The sequence below is a fragment of the Phyllostomus hastatus genome, unplaced genomic scaffold, assembly GCF_019186645.2.
Source record: "Phyllostomus hastatus isolate PE091 unplaced genomic scaffold, TTU_PhHast_1.1 phas_scaffold_21, whole genome shotgun sequence".
Taxonomy (NCBI): Eukaryota; Metazoa; Chordata; class Mammalia; order Chiroptera; family Phyllostomidae; genus Phyllostomus; species Phyllostomus hastatus.
In genome coordinates this window covers 22573750-22594658 of record NW_025334017.1, presented here as the reverse complement: position 1 = coordinate 22594658, position 20909 = coordinate 22573750, and the positions used below count along the sequence as shown (strand labels likewise).

Sequence of the window (20909 nt, the reverse complement as noted above, 5' to 3'; positions counted from 1 at the left end):
CCAGACTCTAAGACATTGTTTTATGCTGTTTGTTTTGTTCTGCAGCCAGACAGGTGTAAGAATTTGAAGAGAAAGTGTTTAGGGAAGGGTAGACGGACTTTTTCCAAGCGATAGGTGGTTGACACATGCGATTATGGTCACGGTGGCTTTAATCTAAATGATAGCCTGCCACTGGGCCTGGTGGTGTGACACTCTCGTGGGTGTTGATCCCTTTGAGCTTTGAATTCATCGCCGTGCAGGCCTTCCGGTACTGAATCAGATACACTGTTTTCTGCTGATAGCAGTCAGAGTTCTCCCGGACAGAGTTCTGAAAACCAGAATCAGTGGTTTTATGGTGTTTGTGTTAGCTTATTTCACTGAGGCTCAGCCTTTATGCAGAAGAGAAATAAACTTATTCTGTATTATTGTACAAGATAGAACTAAAGCCACTGGGAAGAAACTATTAAAAAGAATTTCTAATGAGTAGACTTGTTCAAATGGAGGAGTTAGACTGAGGAGTTAGCCTCCATTATTAAAGAATTACAGTTAAAAGAAGGAACTCTTTCACTGATCATATTACTAAACTAAAAAATAACCCCCTTTTAACTTTAAGATTCACATACTGTATTAAATGATTTTTCAGATTTGCCCCTCTTATTTTTTTAACAAGAATTCTCAAATTATGAGTCTTTTTGTTTTGAATTCTTCTAAGTTTAAAATAACCAAATGTGTTTTGGTTTAGTATCTGATGGAAACAACTCATTTGACTAACTTCAAGATTCCTGCTTGGGACTTTTTTTATTAGAAAAGCACTTTTATCTTTGACTCTTCCAGATACAAAACCAAGAAGCATAATTATTATGGTTTAGCAATTACAGTTGGAGGCAGATTGTCCAGGTACACAAATCAGAACAGTGTGTGAGGGTGTATATGCATACGTATGTCAGTTCTCTTCTTGTGAGGATTGTGTTGTAAAGTTGCTCTTTTCTAAATACAGCTCCTGTTGTTTTATGTTTTTAAAATTGGTGAAGTATGTTGTTTCATGCCCACTTACTTTCTCTTTGCTTTTTTCACAGCGCCATGGAAAGCCATTCTCTCCTCAACCCCAACCTGCAGCAAGGCGAAGGGGTCCTGTCCAGCTTCCGAACCACGTGGCAGGAGTTTGTAGAGGACCTGGGCTTCTGGAGGGTTTTGCTCTTGATCTTCGTCATTGCTCTGCTGTCTCTCGGCATTGCCTACTATGTGAGTGGGGTGCTGCCTTTCGTGGAAAACCAGCCTGAACTGGTGCATTAAAGGAGCTCATAGAAGAGGAGGCACATGCCTGTTCTGGCTTCCAGTGTTTCTCAGTTTCTCAAGCTTGTTTTCGTGCAAGGCAGTGAGGGCTGTACATGTTTTTCTTTTTGCAGTTTTATATAGTGTAATCCTTTTAGAATGACGTGTTCATCTGAACTAACTACTTAGCGTAGTCAAGTATATCGCATCCCAAAGCTACCTCTAACTCCACGTGACTTCTTAGCAACACATAGCCTTGTTTGATAAAAACATGGAAGTGACTAAAGAAAGGAAGATAAAGGAAACCCTTACTATAGAAACCTTACCCTCATACAGGACCAGCTAAAGTGAAGTGTTCAAAAAGAAATTTTAGGTTTTCTTTTATGATTGGTTTTGATTGGTGATTTTGTTTTGTTCTTGTTTATTTTTGCAAGAGCCTTTTTTTATTTACAGTCTCTGAGAATAGACAAGAGAATGAAACATTCAGTTTAAAACTTGAAGTGCTTTTTTCAAATCCTGCATAGTAAATCAGTATTGTTGGAATCTCTTTGGTTTATTTTAACGCTTTCAAATCTAGTCACAAACCAAGTAGAACTTTTGAAAGTGAGCTATATTTTATTCAAAAATGATAGGTTTGATCTTATATTTATTTGTTTTAGAGTAATTTTTTGTAAACTGCTTTACTTATTAATATCTATAAGAAATGAAGAGTTCATTTTGTTCACTTTTCAATTTCCCTTAGTGTTTTTTTCAAGGATGGTCTGTTCATTAAATATATAGTCAGAAAGCTTTTTCTATTCACTAGTTGGCAGGAGAAATAATTCTGCTATGTAACTGTCACTGTAGTTTTATAATGCTGTTATCATGGTGAAAGGTTCACTTTTACACCCTTGCCGTGTTGTCACAATTGTGTCATAGTTCATGGTTATTTCTCTGACGTGCAACCCTGTCAGAGTCCCTGTAGGATCATCACTGTTTCACCCATGTCAGTTATTGTCTGGTAGCAAGACGGACGGAGTATTTCTGAGTTAATAGTGCTGAACACAATTGTGCTGGGTGTCATAAGTGCTTTATGAATGGTTATGTTATTTAAATTGAAATCTGGCCACCAAACTGTATTGCAGCATTCAGCAATATGTTTGAAGGCCTCTTTTGCTGATGATTCTGTTATGTATAAATCATCTTCTTAGGTTATTGAAAAGGAGTATTAAGACTTGATAATTATTCATTGGAAATAGTCAGAAAACTAATGAAAGAATAGTAATATCTTTTAGAACAAAGACATCTAAGCTACTGCTTATCGAATTGTTGCTAGAATTAGAACTTACAGTTTAGAATAGAATTGGTATTTCTGTGATTCTTTTTGCTTCTTGTAATTCTCTCTTTTGCATTTTTACATCTAGGACTGAGGTGGCTTTACCCTCTCTTAAACAGCTGTTTTAAATTCCTGATTTACCTTGCTGCTTCGATATCAGCTCACAGAGTCTTGCTTTTAGGTTAGACATAAAATAAATCTTACTTGCTGTAAATATAGAAAAAACAGTGGATTTTAGAATGGAGAACACTACAATACTAGAAATCAAAGTATATTCAGAATGGAAGCTGTGGAATTAGCTTTACATTTGGTTGTAAATCTAAACAGATAAGTAAAATTGATTAAACATATGTACATATTTTGCATTTTTTAAGATGTTTCCTTTTAGGTTCTCACTTCTTTGTATCTGTTCTTTGTGTTCAGAATTCAGAAACAGTACCAATAAATGTATTTATAATCTCTTAATCACAATCCATTTTCTTAGTATATTATTGTTTTTCTTTCAATTTAAGGTTTTTTTTTAAAAAAAACTGGTTGCAGTTGGCTGTGTAAAAAAACTAAGAGTTTTTTTTTCAAATCTGGTTTAATAGGTGTATCAAGTTTATATGTCTTCCTTATAATTGCTCTGAAACTAATTTGGGTGAATTGTTTAGAGATTTGAAAGTGAAAATAACTACAGTGATTAACCACCTCTCAATTACACAAGTCATTTGGCCTGCCACATTTCATTCATCCTGGTGCACCCTCCCCGCCACCGCACCTCCCCTTTTTATGAGATGAGGGAGGCGACACAGGGAGGGGGGTAAGTGCTTGTCCAGGGCCAGACAGCTGGGACACAGTGGAACAGGTCTTCCAGACTGAGGCTCTCCCCCCAGCTGTAAGTTAGCTCTCTCTTATCCCCTCACTGCCTGTCATGAATCTGGCAGTGGAACCATCTAGAACCTCTCCTGCTGCCATCTCAGCAGCATGTTACTAACATGTCCCCTCCTGTTCCTAAATACTTATCTTTTCCTCTTTCCATAATATGCCATTTCCCCACATCCTTCCGGTATTATTAGCCTTTAAAATTCGAGCTCAGACCCCTGGCATGATAAGAAAAGCCTCCATGTTAACCATAGCCAGCTGCCCCCTCCTGCACCCTTACCCTTACCTCGTGGTTTACCGTGCTCAGCACGCGTTGTATTTTTCACTTGTCTCTTTGATTGTAAGTCCGTGAGGGCAGGAACTTAGCCCAGTTTTACTACCCTGTCTGTCCACAGTGCTGCCCGTAGAGCTCTCTGTGCACAAGTACTAACAGCATTACTTTGTTACCCGTAGCTCCATTTTTTGTCTTCAGATGAAATAGCTTTTACCTTCCACGTGTTTCCTTCAACGTGCTGCATGTGTGAACTGTGCTCGTCATTCTTCCACCACCTGTCTGCCACCTGATGGAAGAACCATGCAGGCTTGTGCCGTGTGGTTCCTTTCCTTGATGGCCTGAGGCTTCAGACCAGCACGCTGCTTGTTTTACCACTTGGCGCGCAAGCCCAGGGGCAGTCGTCAGCTGCTGCTGCTGCTTTAGCCAGGCCTCAGCCTTTGACTTGTGAAGTTACGTGTGTGTCAAAGGGCTTTGAGCTGCAAGAAACCCAAATCCAAATTCAAAGCAACTTAAGTCATAGGAAGTTTATTGATTTACCTAACTGGAAGCCCAGAGGTAAACCCCCAAGATGACATAAGGCAAATTTAGCTGAGCTCCTCTGTGCTTTTGGCCCTGCCCTCCTGTTTGCTGGCTTCCTCCTTCAGCTAGTGTTGAATGAGTGCAGCATTCTCAGGCCTCACTTCCATCTCTAACTATGGGAGGAGGAGAAAGAGGCTGTCTTCCATGTTCTTCTCTCCTGGGAAACTTTCCTTCGAAGCCTCCAGCAAACTTCTTTTATCTTTCCTTGGCTGACATTACATCACATTTCCTATTCTCAACCCAGCCAATGGCACATGCTGGTTGATTAGACCCGGACTGACCAACCAGTCATCGTCAGGGCTGCAGCTGACAGGTGTAATCTGATTGGCTTGGCCCCAGGGTTTCAGCCACGATCAGAGGCACCGCTGATGGTCAGTGGGCAGGAGCCACAGGTGATTTATGCTCCACAGTGTGTGGGACAGGTGAGCACAACAAAGAATTGTTCTACACTCTGCAGACTTCTCGAATGCTCTGCTAAACGTTCACATGGGGTAAAGAAAAAACTTTTAGTTATTGAAGCCTAAAATCCAATTTCATTTTATATTTTAAAACAAACAGTTGTCATATAGACTGAATTTTCCAACAATACAATCCTGAGATCATTGAGGGAAGATTCCACTTTGTTTTGTTCAAAACTTGACTAGAAATTGTACTTGTTTCAAAACATCTTAATAACAGCATGCTACGGATGATAGCTGAGTGTGACTGATAGTAAAACAGTGTCACTCTGTGGATAGGTACCGATGACACAGCTGAGTGTGACCAGTAGCACAGACAACATCCCTCCATGGGTAGGTACCGAAGACTTCATTGTTTCCTCTCGTGCGGCTGGCTAAGCATTAACAGATTATAACACGCACTTTCTTATCAACTATTTTCCCTTTATTTTGCCTTTCTATTATGTGATTTATATGGAATTATTTTATTGATTTCAGCAATTGTTACTCACTTTTGTCTGGGCCTCATATATTCAGTCATCCTGGGGTAACTTTTCCGAATAGGTTATCTTGGAGGGTATACCAGGACGTAGAACTTCTCAGAGTGACCTGGGGGAGAGAAGAGGCCAGCGTCTGGTTGAACCACTCTTTAAAACTGTTCAGGCTGAAACAATTGCAGCTGTGTTAGGTGAAGTAGAACTTTGGGATCAAGTTCATTCCTTTGTGCTTGGAAGTAGATTCAAAAGAATTTTCCAGGGACCTTGGCCCTCCCATGGACACGCCATTGGCATCCCTCAGAACAGGTGAGATTGGCATCCTGTTCAGTCACTCGTGCTTGGACTTCGCACGTCACAAATGGGCAGCTCTGCAGCCCAGGGCACGTGGGTGTGCCCTCTCCTAGCAACAGAGGCTTGACCGCACTCCAGTTATTCCAGGAATACAACCTGGAGGTCCTTGTCTGATACTCACCAAAAGCTCAGCTGATAACAATACTTAGAGAGTATTACTTGGAAAAAGTTTTAGAGCAGCACCATCCAATCTAGCTTTCTACAATGATGGAAAATTTCTGCATCTGGGCTGCCCAGTGTGGCAGCCACTTGTCACTTGTAGCTATTTAAAGTGATCAAGTTAGAAATTCAATTCATTAGCACAGTTATCTGAGCCTAAAACCTAACTCCAATTTACATTCTAAAACAAAACCAGCCACATTTCTAGTGTTCAGTAGCTGCAAGAAGCTATTGTTTGGGACAGCACAGGTATGTGACATTCACTTCCACAGGAAGCTCTTTTGGACAGCAGTGTTCGAAAGTCTACCTTGGGCTCTGGTCTCTATTACCGTCGGGTCAGTAGAGAGCTACATAATGAACTGTATTATAGCAATGCCCACCCCAATGCTTTTACTGATCTCTTTTATTGATAAAGTGGCAACACTGCACAGTGCTTATTACCTCACTTAATCTTTGCAAATTGCTACTGTTATCCACACCTCACAGGGAAACTGAGGCACCCAAGGTGGCTGGAATAACATGCCCAGGGTCACATAGCTAGTCAATGGCAGAGCTGGGATTTGAACTCAGGCAGTATGGAATGAAGTCTCTTCCTCTACCCATCATGCTATATGATACATCTGCTTGGCTGTGACGCGGTCGTCTTGAAGTGAGGACCAGCACTGTGTGCCCAACCACTGCGCCTGTTTTGAGGAAAGTTACTGGGCCTGCTGTTGGCATAGTTATTCTTGATGAAGAGTCCCCGAGGAGGAACTTGAAGCTCCTTACAACCACACACAACTACATTTCTGCTGAACTTTACTTTCATCTTCTGTCTCTATGAATTATGTAACTGATCGAGTAGGATTTCTTTCACGTTGGATGCTGAAAAGCCTAATGCCAAATCTGAGTTTTACCAGAAGCAACTGCAAGACAGGTCATTGTGGTGATTTATTAGAACCCCACTCCTGGTTTGTTTTATATCCTCATCTTTAGTTTTATTTTCTTATTCTAAATGTTCACTTTTATTTATGCTATACGGTGTTCCTTATGCTCCCTTCAATTATTTTTGCATTGTGGTGGGGGGTGGATCTTGGGATAGTTATTAGCATGGGTTGCTAGGACGGCCACAAAGATACCTACCCAGTTCTGGACGCTAACAGCAGAACATGCATTTGACCTTCTGCAGTTGGAAACAATAGCTCGCTGCCTCCTGTTCAAATGCAGTTACGGTTTCTGGCATACCTGCGATTGTCAGTTTACCTTATTTATGTCTCTGTTTGTTCCCAATAGGATTCCATTCAGCTGAATAAGCAGGTACTCTTCTAAACTCAGGAAATCAAATGTCGTAGGTTTTTCTAGCATTCTCATGAATCATCTGAGTGAAGCCTGATAAATGAACATTAACGAGTTATTACAATAACAGAATTAGAGAGACAGAGGGACATTAGAAGTCACCCAGGGAGGGGGAAAAGGCAGTCTCACAAGTCAGGAAGGGGCAGAACGGCTGTGTGAACCCTGACGTGGTCTACTGCTCTCACCTCTGCTGCGCTGCCTGTCACTCACAGTCTCCCCCCGCCCACCCATCGGCTATTCTAAATGCTCTTTTCAGATACACGTAGCTTGTGTTAGATACATAAACACAAACTTTCTCACCATTGTGTTCTGTGTTAACCAAAACGCTGCCTGCTCACTTAGCTGACACTGTCATAAACTGCAGATGTTATTTTTCTACGGCCCGATCTCCATTTGTTTATGAACAGGAGGATCACTACAAACCTGTCATCTTCCCTCAATACACATTGTGAGTGAGAGATCTTTTCAATTCTCAGAAACAATTTGCATCAAATGCACATTCCCTATAAAGCATCCTGCATCACCAGGACGCTGTCAGGAAGCCCAGCAGAAGGTTCCCCAGTCTCCATAGCAGGAATGGTGTTACATTTTCACTGGTCCGTCACACTGCTTTTTCCTATTAGGACAGCTATTTCTTCAATCCCATTGTCTGCTGCATACTTTCCATTTAAGTTAGGAGATTAATGGTTATAGGACCCTTTGTAAACCTAAGCCCTGGGGTTAAGAAATGCCCTGCTGGACAGTGTTTAACAAGGCCATTCACTGCCTGGGCCTCCAGTGTCAGGGATGGATGGTGGTATTAACTGAGCTCTTCGATATGTTTCCTGTGTGTCTTCACGTTTTTGGAAGCATTTCTAAAAAGGAAGTGAGAAATGTGTAAAGAAGAGCAGCCCACACCCAGAGTAAACCTGTCATCGTATCTGCTTAGGAATCACTCATTTAAGAGCATTTAATAAATTCTTCTCCCCCTTTTTTTCCCCTGAAGTTTTATTTTATTATTTTTTGTGTGCAAATTAAGGATCATTTTAATAATTAAATCTGACCTAGGATAATTCCAACTAGAAATATGCAGTAGGAAATCTCAGATTTTAAAAAATGGATACATTTTTTTTATTTGCTGGAATCATTACAAATATGTGTGTGCCCATATTATTTTATGAATAAATATATTTCAGCAAATTTAAATTGTTTTATCTTTTTTACATTTATGGGCTTTTAAAACTGTATCTCCTTTGGAGAGCGATGGTAGCTGTACAGAATGCTTGTGTGTTTTTGTATGTGCCCATAAACCAAATTCCCCTTGGAGGTTCAGGAATAGTCACTAACCTAATTCTCTTGAATCTTCTTGCTATAAATTGCAAGTACTTAGAAGTGTGGCATTGCAGAGTTAGTTATTTCTTCCTATAATTGGGCTATGAGAAGGTTACTCTGTCACAATAAAAATTAATATTCCCTTTCTTTGGGGATTAATATCTAAATTTGAAGACTCTGGGTCAGAGTTGGCTGGACTGTTTCACTGAAATTTCAGCCCCTAAGAAACAAAAATAGGTTTTGAAATAGTTTCTAGGTCACTGGCACAGAAAGCTGGCAAAAAGCTATAACTGACTTTGGATAGTCCTAGTTAGTAAACTCCATCAGCACAGGCTGTTCTTTTGGACTGTGACTCAAGTTTAGGAGAAAATAATACACCAAATTTACTGTGTAGTTTTAGGTTTGGGTGACTGTCCCTTATTTTAGTAGACTCCGTGACTGGGGAGAGGGAAGATATATTTAATCAGATATAAGTTCTATATCACTTCATTGAGCTGTCCACATTTATTTGTTATTTTTGTTTAAATTCCATTTCTTTTAGGTCAGACAGTGTAGGCTGTGGTTACACTGAAAAACACGTAGACTTGGAGTTAATGGATTCATGCTCTACTTAATATAGGCTGATCTTGGTAAAATAATTTAAGTTTTCTGAACATCTGTCTTTATCTATAAAACAGAAGTAATACCCACCTCACAGAGTTATAAGGAATAAAAGTAAATTGTCTGAGAGCTGTGTGTGTATGTGTGCCCGGCCCTACAAGGGCTGATACTGTTGTTACCCCAATAATGAAAACAAGGCTCAAACAGTGAAACCCCTTTCCTGCATTCGTGGGGGGGCGGGGTAGCCCAGAGCAGAGTCTGTCTGGTTTTGGGGATTCTGGGGGTAGCCATGAGAGCACAGAGCTTCCCCCACTGAGTCACCGCATCCGAAAGTGCTGGCACTGTAAAGGGACTCGGTATAAATACTTCCTCTTCTTTCTTCATTGATAGAGGGGAGATAAATGCTCAGTTTCATAACTGTTGACCTCTCTCAGGTTTACACTGAGAAGGGAAGTGTCCCGTTGTTTAGCCAACTGTGAAGTTTTAAACCGCCGAAGGCGCATACCCTATGAGACTGAAGAGGATTTCCAGATCCCATGAGAAAAGGTCCAGGTATTGGACCCCTCAGGTTCACGGTCTGTTGGATGAGAACAGGAACACTAACGAGAGGCCCAAATGGCATAATGTATGTAAAACGCCCGATGCAGGGCCCGGTGACTCTCAGTTACTAGCATCATGGTTCGATTTTCCCCTTTAGGCCAACCACTCTCTCGAACTGGGACCGCCCCCCAAAGGCAGGACAGCTCGGCTCTCCTGCACTGATAAGGGCGCTGGCTCCGGGCACCGGCCACCGGCCGACTGGGCTCCCGGATGACGGGAGGGCTTCCGTTCTGCTTTGAGCTTTCATTAGATAACACCTTAATCGTTAGCCTACGAGGAGTTGACCACAGTCCCTGCCAATCTGCCAGAACCCGCCCCGCGGGAGACGGAGAGCAAGAGGAGCTACGGACACGCCCCGGGGACGCTCCCTGGCGCGTTGGGAGCAGGCGAGAGCGCGGGCGGGGGGGAGCTGGCCGCCCCGCCCCCCGGATCTTCTCTCGCGTGGTTCCACTGCACCTCTGCCGGGTGACGGATCGGAGGTTGTGTTTGTTTGTTTGTTTGTTTGTTTGTTTGTTTGTTTGTTTGTTTGACACTTCCTCACCTTAACCAAGGAGGAATCGGAGGCTTGGAAGCCCCGTGCCTGACAGAAGCGGAATCGGGGCCATCTACCTGCCAGGTCAGCGCTCTCTGCACCTGGCCGCCTTCTGTCACCTGAGCAACCGAGGCCAAAGGAGGAGGGACACGGACACCGGGTCCCCGACAGGCGGGGCTGTCCCGGGCAGGATTCATGTCAAAAAGCGGCGTCCCCGAAGCTACGCCAGCTGCGGAGGAAGCCCCGGACGACTCTGCCAGGCACCCCCGGGCCAGCCCCGCCCCCGCGGGCCGCCCGCACGGTGCCCCGCCCCCGCCCGGGCGGCCGACCTCGGCCCGGCGAACCCATCCACGTGCTCCCGAACAAAAGGCCACGCAGGTGTCTGAAATGACAACTCCCTGGCGGGTGATGTCATGCTGTTTTGTTTGTCTCTATGGACTGCGGGGATCCAATTTCAGCTGTGAAGAAAACGGTCTGGGGAAAAAAGTTACTTCATTTGGAAAATTCCGAGAAGCCGTAAATACCGTTCGCAGCTGATGAAAGCACATTCTCAGGCAGACAATGGCTTTGGGCTGGAGGGAGAAGCGCCCTCGAGAGCGGAGCCCGGCCGACCCCGCCCCGCCCCGCCCTCCGTCCCAGCCACCGTCTCCTCCCGGCGGACTTGGGTGCGGCCCCTGGCGGGGGCCGCGGGAGACCCCATCGCCGGCGGGAGCCGTCTGGGGGCGCATTTCCCCGGCGCTCGTTCTCCGTTGCCCCCTGCGCAGCCCACCCCTGGCGCCGCCCGCGCAACTGCGCCCACCTCCCTCTCGTCCGCGGTTGACCCGAGTTTCTGAGTTGGTGTTAGAGAAAATGACAAATAACTTTGTGTTCTGTTTTCATTTCTCACTCTCCTTCTAGCCTTGCAACCTCTTGTGACTCCCTTTTGCTTTAAGCTCTTTTCTTTTTTTCCCTACAGTCGGGCACGGTGAGAAAGAGGGAGCAAACAGGGTGAACTCCTATTTCACTTTTCACATGAAGCTCCAGTGTAATTCCCAGTCCAGATCTTCAAGTGAGTCAGGAAGGAGTGAAACTGAGCACGCCAGGAAAGGCCGGGGCAGAGCCGGGATCCAGGGGCACGTTTCCAAGAGATGTTGTCTGTCTGTCTGCCTTTCTCTCCCAGTAAGAAAACAACATGGCAAGATCACACATTTCTGCGAGACGGGAGAAAATCTCCCTAATCCAGTCTCTGCTTCCATCCTGTGTCTTCCCAGTGCCAGGTCCCTCCCACAGTTAGCCCCTCACTCGTCTTCCCTGTACCCCCTGACCTCTAGCTTTTTGTTTTGGAAGAGCTTTAGATTCTTAGAAAAGTTGAAAAGACAACACGGAGAGCTCTGGTATACCCTTCATCCTGCGTTCTCTGGGATGTTCCCTTTCTACGAAGTCATGGTTTATTTGTCAAGACTAAGAAACTAACCTTGGTGCGGCACTAACAGCCCACCCACCACCTCTAATCAGATTTCACCAATTTTCTCACTAATCTGTTCCACGGTCCCACACTGTACGTAGTCATTATTTCTTGGTCCTATTTCCTATGTGGTTGTTTCCCTGTCTTTCCTTGATTTTCACGAACTTATAGTTTTTAAGAGTATTGGTCAAGTATTTTGTAGAATGTCACCTTGAGTTTATCAATTTTCTTATGATTCAGCTGGGCTCACGGGTTCGGGAGAAGAACAGCCCAGAGGTGCAGTGCCTTTCCCATGAGATCTTATCGGGGGTGCATGACGGCACTGTGGCTGATCGCTGGGGAGGTTACCTTCAGCACCTGGTCAGGACGGTGTCCACCAGGTTTCTTCCCTGTGACGTGGCTGTTTTTCCCTTTCCATACTCTACTCCTCGGAATCCTGTCTAGCCCACCCTCCAGGATGGGGGATTGACGCTTCAGTTCCTGGAGGGGGGGAGTATCTACATGTATTATTAGAATTCTTCTGTAGGGAGATTTTGCCTTCTCCTTTATTTCTTAATTTGTTGAATCATTTATTATAAAGAAAACTTTCCCTTAAAGAGTTGGGAAAATACTAGCATTTTCGTATGTTTGTGGACATGGTCCAACAGAGAGCAAACTATTGTGAGAGTTTCTTTAGTTCTTTTAACAAGTGTTGAACATTTTTTTCCTTCTGTTTGGGTTTCTACCAGGCCTTTGCTCATACCATTTTAAACTTCACCTTGACCCTAAAGTTAGTTTCCTTGGGCCTGTTGGAGGTCAGAGGACCTGTTGACATCCGGGCACAGTTTTTGTAGATGGCCACGCCCTGGCTAAGAACTCTTCAGAACGAGATGTGAGGGCTGGTCACCCAGCAGAGCATCTGGGTGCTTGTAGGAGGGGTCTCCTGGCCCCAGCCCTCACCCTGCCCACCTCCTCAGCTCCGGAGCCCACAGGGGCCCAGTGCAGGACAAGGGATTCCAGTGCTGGGGAAGAGCTGGTGTTTTCCTTGGGTTAGGAAAGAGTGGACATACATCTGTCACGGGGAGCCATGGCAGCTCCAGCCCCGTGGAGGGGGCTTCGGGGGCTGATGATGACCATGGGGGAGGATTCTGGGGAAGGAAGCAGCAGATGGAGCTCCTTGGCGCCAACTCAAAGTCCGGAATGGTGGGCTCTGTTTCTTCTGTCCCCCCTTTGGGAGGACGGAACTCCAAGGACACTGGCTGCGGCTCTGAGCCCTGGCTGGGGGCTCAGGAAAGAGGCAAGTCTGAGCACCCCCAGGCAGGGAAATGAGACATGGAAGACCTCAGAGGTTCCAGTTAGAAACTCAGTGGTGGAATGGACAGCTCAGGAGAGATGGCCAGGACAGGCTCTTGACCACTGCTGGCCAGCTTACCACCCACACTCCCACCGCTGTCTGCACCGCCCCCGCCCCCCAATTGCTACACACGGAAACCTCTCTTGTTTGGCCTCTGGCTGGGGAACTCCAGGGTAACACTCCTGGTCCTGGAGGGTGTGGGGTGGTGGAGAGAGTGGTTATGACAAAGGTGACATATCCTGGGAGGCAGAGATGATCTCCAGGCATGCATTTTGCAGAGGCTAGCAGTATGGTGTCTACGTAGATCTATGTATCTGTAGATGAATCAGTCCACACCCTGCCGTGCCACCTAGAAGAACTGTTACCAATGAAAGGAAGGTGGTAAATTCCCTCTCACTCAGAGAATACCTCTCTTTTCTCAACAAGCTGCCCACAGGTTTCTCATCAAGATAGCAATTCATTGAACAGGGAAGGGAACTTACCATGTGGAAATTCCCACTTCCTCCTGAGAACAGTGCTCACAGTGAGTGTTAACCTTGGTGAGTAAGAATCCCCCTGTCCTCCCCACCTCTGATGGCAGCTTTTCTCTTTGGAAGCCCACTTAAGTCTTATCCAAACTCTCCTTGCAAGTCTGAAAAATTCCCGGAGGCAGACCCAGGGGTGAGAGTCCCAAGCATGAGTGACCTCACTGATCAGAACAGATGTTGCAGCAGCATTTTTTCCAGCCCTGTATCTTCCTGTGATGACAGCATTTTGGTTTCCCTTTAGGGCAGTAGCTCTTCTCCCCATGCTGTTCCTGTGTTTCCATAGGGCCAGGGGCACGTGGCCCAGGCCTGGCCCAGCACGGGACACCTCTCTAGCCACAGAGATGGACATGTAACCCAAGCTGAGCTAGTCAGAGGCAGCTTTGGCTGGCAGCACTGCTGGACTGGAGTCTGGGGCACAGCTCCCCGAGAACGAGGCGGGTGCTGAGAAAGGGAAAGCTAAGAGATGGACAGAGTGCTGAAAGCATCCTTGCTGCTCTCCAGCTGGTCTTTTCAGTTACAGAACCAAGCAAATTCCCTTCCTTCCTTTTCTTTGTCCTTCCTTCCTCCCCTCTAGGTGCTTTATTTTGCTCGCTCTTGGATCATCCATCAATATGCAAATATGCTATCATTTCCCCATATTTCAGAAAGTTTTCTCTATACTAAATAATCCTCTTTTCTCCCTCCCGCCCTCTGTCCCTCTCTGCCTCCTCCTCCTTCCTTCTCTCTCTCTTTCTTTTCTCCTCATTTTGGCTCAGTCCAGTTTGAGTTTGGTTTTTGTCTCTTGCACTAAAATTGTCCCAACAAATGCCCCTCACATGCCTTCCCGACCCCCTACCCTTAACCCTGTTTGGAAAAGGCTTAAGCTCTGTATTTTTTTCAGGTGTCTCGAGGCTACTGAGCCACCCCAATCCACACCCCTTTTGTTCCCTACAGTGTCAAATAAGAACATATTTTTAAAACTGAACGTATGTATCATTATATCATTAATACATTATTTTTTTAATTAGAGAAGGGAGGAAAAGTACTCCCAACCCAGCTCCTGTGAGCATCTTAACTGGTTTCCTCACCAGCGTTTCCCTGCGCACATTCAGACGTGATAGTCCTAGCGCGTGTGACCTGCATACTGCCATTGTCATCAGGGACATTGCACAGCCATTGCTGTTAGCGCTCCTCTCCTCCTGTGGTTGTCACAGTCTCCGTTTTCAATGGCTTCCCTTTCGTGGAGAGAGAGTTATAGTGAGGCTGGAAAGTGAGTGAATCACCTAGAACACTGTAAACCCACTTGTTTAGTTGGGAGCTGTTACTGTAATGCACCATTCTTTCACTGTTTCCAGGAACCTGGCCCTCATCGTCTGGAGTTTGATTCTGAGTCCCTCCCCTAGAGATTCTGATTGGATAGACCTGGGGCAGGTTCCAGGAATTTGTGTTTGTAGGCAGTGGCCAGGTGATGCCAATGCTGTGGGTCTTGCGGTGTAGAAATCACTTGGGGGCCAAACTGTGTTTGCTCTTCAGGTGATTCATAAGCATATTCAAGCCCGAGAAGCTCAGAGGTAGGTGAGTCCTAACACTGTTTAACTATCACGTACCAAACACTAACTCATGCACCTGTGGATTTCCAAAGCCTGTATTTTTCTTGGGAGCCAAGTTTCTAATAGGCGTATGACCTACAGCTTCAGATCTAAAGTCCCTGCAAACCCCAGTTTCCCACAACCTAAAAAGGGGCAACATTATTGGCAGGTTTCATTCACTCTTCTCTTATAACCTTCATTCATTCAGTTATAGGTGCAGGGGCAGGTTTTGGGGCATCAGGGCCATCAGCTCAATTTCTTCTTCCTCGAGTGCCAGGGCCTACGTCAGGGGACGCTGTGCTGAGGAACACCTGCTTTCTGTCCTCTAGAGCTGACAGCTGATAGAACGATGAACACAAAATAAACAAATGTGACACGACCTGGGAAAGAGCGAGGGTGGAGGGAGGCCACAGAAGGGGCACCTGGGACCCAGAAAAGGGATGCTTGGCTGGCCTTAGAGTGCACAGACTCTGAGCTGAGTAAGAGTCAGCTGTTAGCTGGGCGAGGGAAGGTGGGAATGGCGTGTGTGTGTGGCCAAAGGAAATGCAAAGGCAGGGGCAGGGAGCTGGGGACTGCCCTGGGGCTGTCCGGGGTGGGATGAAGAAATGGAGCTGGAGGGTGAGGTGGGGCAGGTGCAGGGACAGTCCAGAAACTCTCACCTCTGGTCCTCGAGCACAGTGTGGAGACAGTGTAGGACCATTTGGGGATTTTCAAGCAGTCTGCTGAGTGAAATGACGTGCTTTCTACAACAGATCACAATTTCACTTCCAAGGCAACGCATGTGGTCAATGGTTCTCCAAGCCCAGCTAGGCCTGCACACACCTGGCCACCGCACAACCCCATCAATAGCTCCTGCAGCTGGAACCGCATTATTGTCATCAGGACAATGCATTGTTGGTGTGCTAGTGCTAGAGAGCCCGAAGAGCAGGGGATTAAATGAAATACACGCACATTTTCTCTGGAAAGCAGGTAGGTCCTATGGGGACCTCAGGGTCAAACTCGAGCTCCTCTGGTATTTGAATCCACCATCCTTGGCTGCGGGGCCCGATGCCCAACCGCGCCAGTATCTCTGGGAACTTGCTAGAAACACAGAATGGGGCCTGCTCCAGATGTACCGCACCCCAGTCCACATCATAACGAATCCTCGAGTGATTGATTTGAATACCTGTAGGTGAACAAGTTGCCTTATTATTCATTGTATCAAAGGGGACTGAACACCCCACGGAACTGTGGGCCATCTCAGTAGAAAGGTGTTTGAAAGGACTTGTGGGACCTGGGCTTTGTTTAGGTGAATTTGGGAAGAGCCCAAGAAAGGGGTTCTGTCAGGAAGTGGGACAATTCCATGACTAGATATCTTAGTAAATGGCATCTGTGAAGGAGGGCAGACCAGGTGGAGGCTAACGCTGTGATTGGTAAAGAAGCAGCTGCCACTCATATCAGCCAGGAGAGGGAGATGTTTAGTATTTTGGTTGTTTTTGTCTTTGCTTCGACAAAGTTGTGAAGTGGGCTATTCTGACCGATGTCATCACAGGTGCAGAGTGGCCTTGCCTGATGTTAGTGTTCTTTGAGACTGTTCATGCCCAACAAGGGGACACCGAGGCCAGCTTCTAGCAAGTCTGAGACCTCGCCAAAAGTGTCGGGCCAGTTTACAGACATCAGGGGCTACGTTTGCCCTTCTCAGCATTAAGGATTTAGAATCAATGTTTTCATTCGTGGGTTCATATTTTTCAGGTTGCCTCGTGGTCCAGTGTGTGTTCCTGGGGCAGAACAGGAGAAAGGAGGGTGGAGAGTACCTTTCCCAGCTCCCTCAAGTTTTTAGGAACCCCCCACCCAATCCTTGCTTTGATACCTCAGTGGCAGTCCCTAGTTCCAAGACAGCTGGGGAACCCAGTCTTCTATGGGCATGTCTCTGCCATTCCCAAACTCAGGTACTTCAGTGAAGCAGTTTCTCCAAACTGGGTATGGAGTAGGCTGCCGGCAGTCTCTCTCAGAGGGAGAAGCCTGGACTCAGGAATGGGGAAATTCCAGGCTTTGAAGTGTGTCCAGATTTTATCTTCTCCTCCTTATCAATATTTGACATTCCCAACATTCCCACAACCAGAATTGGCCAGATCCTTAGAGTGAGAAAGAATGAGCCTGTCTCCAAGGTTATTTTTGTAAGGTAGAATTTGCTTCTTCATGTTTTCCAAACCACTGGCTCAGACTGGTTTAAATATGTAAGTCGGAACTGCCCATGGCCACAGGTGGGGGAGGTGTTGGAACAACAGAGATGTCTGTTAGAAGGTTGATCCCCTCCTTAGGCAGGATAAACAGTGGGAAGAGGACTACCTAAAATAAGGTATTAGAGCTAATAAGAAGGAAGCCCACCTTCCCTTTTACTCCATAAACCAGCACAACAGCTGGGCACCCTGAAGGCCACCAGCCTGTGTGAACAGTGTGGTTACACTGGTGCCCAATTCACAGGGCCCTGCCCCACCCCCGCCACACGGGTAACCACCATCTCCGGTAGGACCTCACTCCCTCCAGAGTGTCGCCAGTCACTTTCCGGAAGTCCTCAAAGGGACCCCTCACATGAACTCCACTTATAGCCTGCCAGTCACCAGGGTCATTGACTCATTTCACAAGATACCAGGCCTTGTGCTAGACAAATGATTCAGGTGTCAGTGAGAGGGACACAGCACTCACTACATGGAGCAGAGAGCTTATTGGGGAAAGATGCACAGTTATCTGATAAATATATAACTACAATTGTGGAAATGCTATGATTAAAAAAAATCTGATAGTGACCAACAGGAGATAGGGCGTTTCTCAAAAATACCCTGAGCATCAGATGTGTTTGCGTCTCAGGCACGAACGCTGTTCTTTCTGCAGGAACAAGTTTTCCCCTTTGCATCCCCATGACTCACTCCTCACTTGCTTCAGACTTTGTTCCAACATCACCTTCTCAATGACACCTTCCCTGACACCCGCCCCCATCCCAACTCCCTAGTTCCTGTCCTCGCTCTATTTTCTCCATAGTTTTGCCACCTAACATCTCATGTATTGGCTTATTGACTGTTTTTCCTTCCCTCCACTACGACTTTGTTCCGTGAGATCAGTGGGTTTTGTCTGTTTTGTTGCTGCTGTGTCTCCAGTTCTGAAAACACGCTGTGATGAGGCTTCAGTGAGTGTGCTGAATGGGTATGTGAGCCAGTGAGTGAGATGAGTAAGTGCAGGCAGTTTGGGGGTGGGGGGTGGGGCTCCTGGAGCCTCGATGAGGAGCTTGTCTCTCTGCTTTGAGAAGCTGATGAAGCCAGTGCGAAGGTGATTTGATTTGTGTTTTATCACCGCTCCTCTGGCTGCTATTCTGGGCAGAGTGGCTTGGAAAAAGTCAAGTGTTGAGGTGGGGGAGGGGAACAAAGTGGAAAGCTGTGGCAATCGGTGAGACAGAGAAAACAGTGCGTGGATAGGACAGCTGGACGTGGCGCTGGAGGAAAGTGGGCAGCTCCAGGGACATTTGGGAAGTGGACTTGACAAGACTTTCACTTGTGCTGAGTGGGATGGATGGATGTGGGAAGGAGTGGAACCTGACCCCCAGAATTCAGTAGCTTATAGCCGGGCAGAGGGAAGGAAGAACAGGGAACTGGGGGAGTCAAGAGTTCCCCTTGGGATGGGTTTTCCTCTCCTGCTCTGCCCCCACTGTCCACACTCGCAGCCCTCAAGCCCTTAAGCTTGGGCCATAGTCCCAGTGCTGCCACTAGGACAGTGCCCAACCAGGAAAGGCCGGTGGCCCTGTGGCATAGGGCCCTGAGACCTGAGAGGCAGCCAGTCCCCGTGGAGCCAGGCGATGCTGGATTCCGTTCAGGGTAGTGGGATGTGCCCACCCCTACCTTTGGTCCACGCTATGCCTTAGCCTGCCTGACCCTCACGCTTCTGAGGTCCAGAGCCTCAACCTACTCTTCGTGGACAGAAGGGGAGCAGAAGCGGCAGCACCTGCACTGTGCCTTCCTCTCTCTCTGTAGCATCTCCTGCTCCACCAAACCTGTTTGGCTCCACTGACCAAAAAGGCTGTTGCACACGTCCCCATGGGCAAGATGCAAACATTTAAGTAATGAGCACGGCAAACACGCTGCCAGCTTAGCCCATCAGCCTGCTTCCACCAACCAGCTGGAAGGAGCAGGGAAAACTGGCCAAGCGTCAAAGCCTCCCACAGCCTTGAGCCCAGCATGTGACAGACCCTCCAAAGGCTGTGTTCCCAGATGCAGGGGGACCAAGAGAGGCCTCTGTTGAGCCCCATGTGCCGCACGATGGAGCCCAGTCCTCCCAAGGTTCGCATGTTCTTGCTTCCTCTACTTTATTTTCTGCCCCCGCTTTCTGTTCCCCAGATAAGCTCCAATCCCATCCCTCCTTGTTCCCCCCATGCCAGCTTCTCCAGGAAGGCGCCCCGGGCTCCTTTCCCTTCTTTGTCTGTGATTCTCCTCTGCAGTCTTTGGCATCTGGATCTTTATTTCAGCATTGGGGTGGGGGGCAGCAGACTTTGCAGCAGACAAAACGTGAGCTGCGGTCCCGCTGCTGCTGTGTGACCTTGGACAAGGACCTTAATTTCCCAGTGCCCCATTCATAATGGGAATACTAATGTCTACGGGAGAGGCTCCTGGGAGGATTGGCTGGAACCCTGTTTGCCAAGTGCTCATCCCGGTGTCGGGTGCAGCAGAGGTCAGTGGCGACAATTCTCTGCAATAGTCGACATCACACCAGGCGATCAGTAGGTGCGTGGTAAGTGGGCTAACTGGGCGCTGAACCTCCATCTTCAGTTGCCTCTAGGGCGTTATGCATTAGGGCCCTTGTTCCCATTATTTTATGGATGTGTCTCATATCTGCAAGACTGAAGAAGCACAAAGCTCATCTCTCATGTCCTCAGCAAAGACACAATGGGTCAAGTTCACAGATTAGTACAGGGGCCGGGTCCCCCTCAAGTGGTGGAAAGAACATTTCTCACAAAAAATGTTCACTGTTCATGCAACCCTCTTCCTCATAGGCATCCCTGCAGCAAGAACAGCCTTTGAGGCAACCCTCTGCCTCGAAGACAGGTTCTAGAAACATTCTCTGGAGACATCTGAGGCTGCGTGTGACCTGTTGTGGTGCCTGGGGCTCTGTCAAAGAGCAGTGAGGCCCCTATGGCACGCGGTCATCCTGGCAACCCCCTGTGCATCCTGTCCTGACCTCCAGGGCCGCACCACCAGCTTTCCATGCACCTGTCTTCTGTGGTCCCCATGACCGCCCCATTCCACAGAAGAGGAAGCCTAGGCTTGGCAAGGTGAAGTCCCTTGTTCAAGGTCACACAGCTGGTAAGTAGCAGACCCACAATGTCCACACCGTTTGTCCCATCCCAGCCCACAGTCCTGCCACTGGGCCACCCCCTTTTGTAATGGGGCAAGCGTGGACCTAGCATCAGAGAGTCCAGCTCAGAGTCAGGTGATGGGGTCTCCCACTGGAACCTCCACTTTCTAAACGTGGCAAGGGCAGGGGGAGTCGGGGACAAAAGGCTACCTTCCCACTGCCCGGGCAAGGGGTTTGGGGTCGGGACCAAAATACACTAGAGAATGAAACAACCTTATTCTTTAAATTTATAGCTAACCAGAATCCCTCTTGCAGCAATTTGTATATCCATTTCCCCTAATTCAGGCGACTCTGAGCATGAGAAATGTATTCAGTCGTTTGAAGAGTACTATTTAACCTATTACAGAGAACAAGTCGTTTGAATATGAGAATTTTCTGGAAGTCGCATGTCATTTTCACTTTCACCTATTAAAATCGAAGCTTACATTCAGCAGTTAGAAAGCTTTACTGCGCAGGGGCCGCCAGCTGCTGGACCAGAGGTCATCGCTCTCTGGCAGCGGAGAGCAGCTCAACAAGCTGCAGTCCTCGGCTCAAACCTGAACTTACTCTGAAA

General features: G+C 47.0%; 1 protein-coding gene across 5 annotated transcripts in view; it reads left to right on the top strand.

The window, feature by feature from the left end:
* Window positions 1–3041, top strand: part of ANKRD46 (ankyrin repeat domain 46) — a 28973-nt gene extending 25932 nt beyond the window's left edge. For all 5 annotated transcript variants that reach the window (XM_045861473.1, XM_045861474.1, XM_045861476.1 and 2 more), the window contains one exon: window positions 1056–3041. In XM_045861473.1, the coding sequence (XP_045717429.1) occupies window positions 1056–1272 (217 nt within the window). In that variant the 3' untranslated portion in view covers window positions 1273–3041. The remainder of the gene's footprint in view (window positions 1–1055) is intronic.
* Window positions 3042–20909: the final 17868 nt, after the last annotated feature.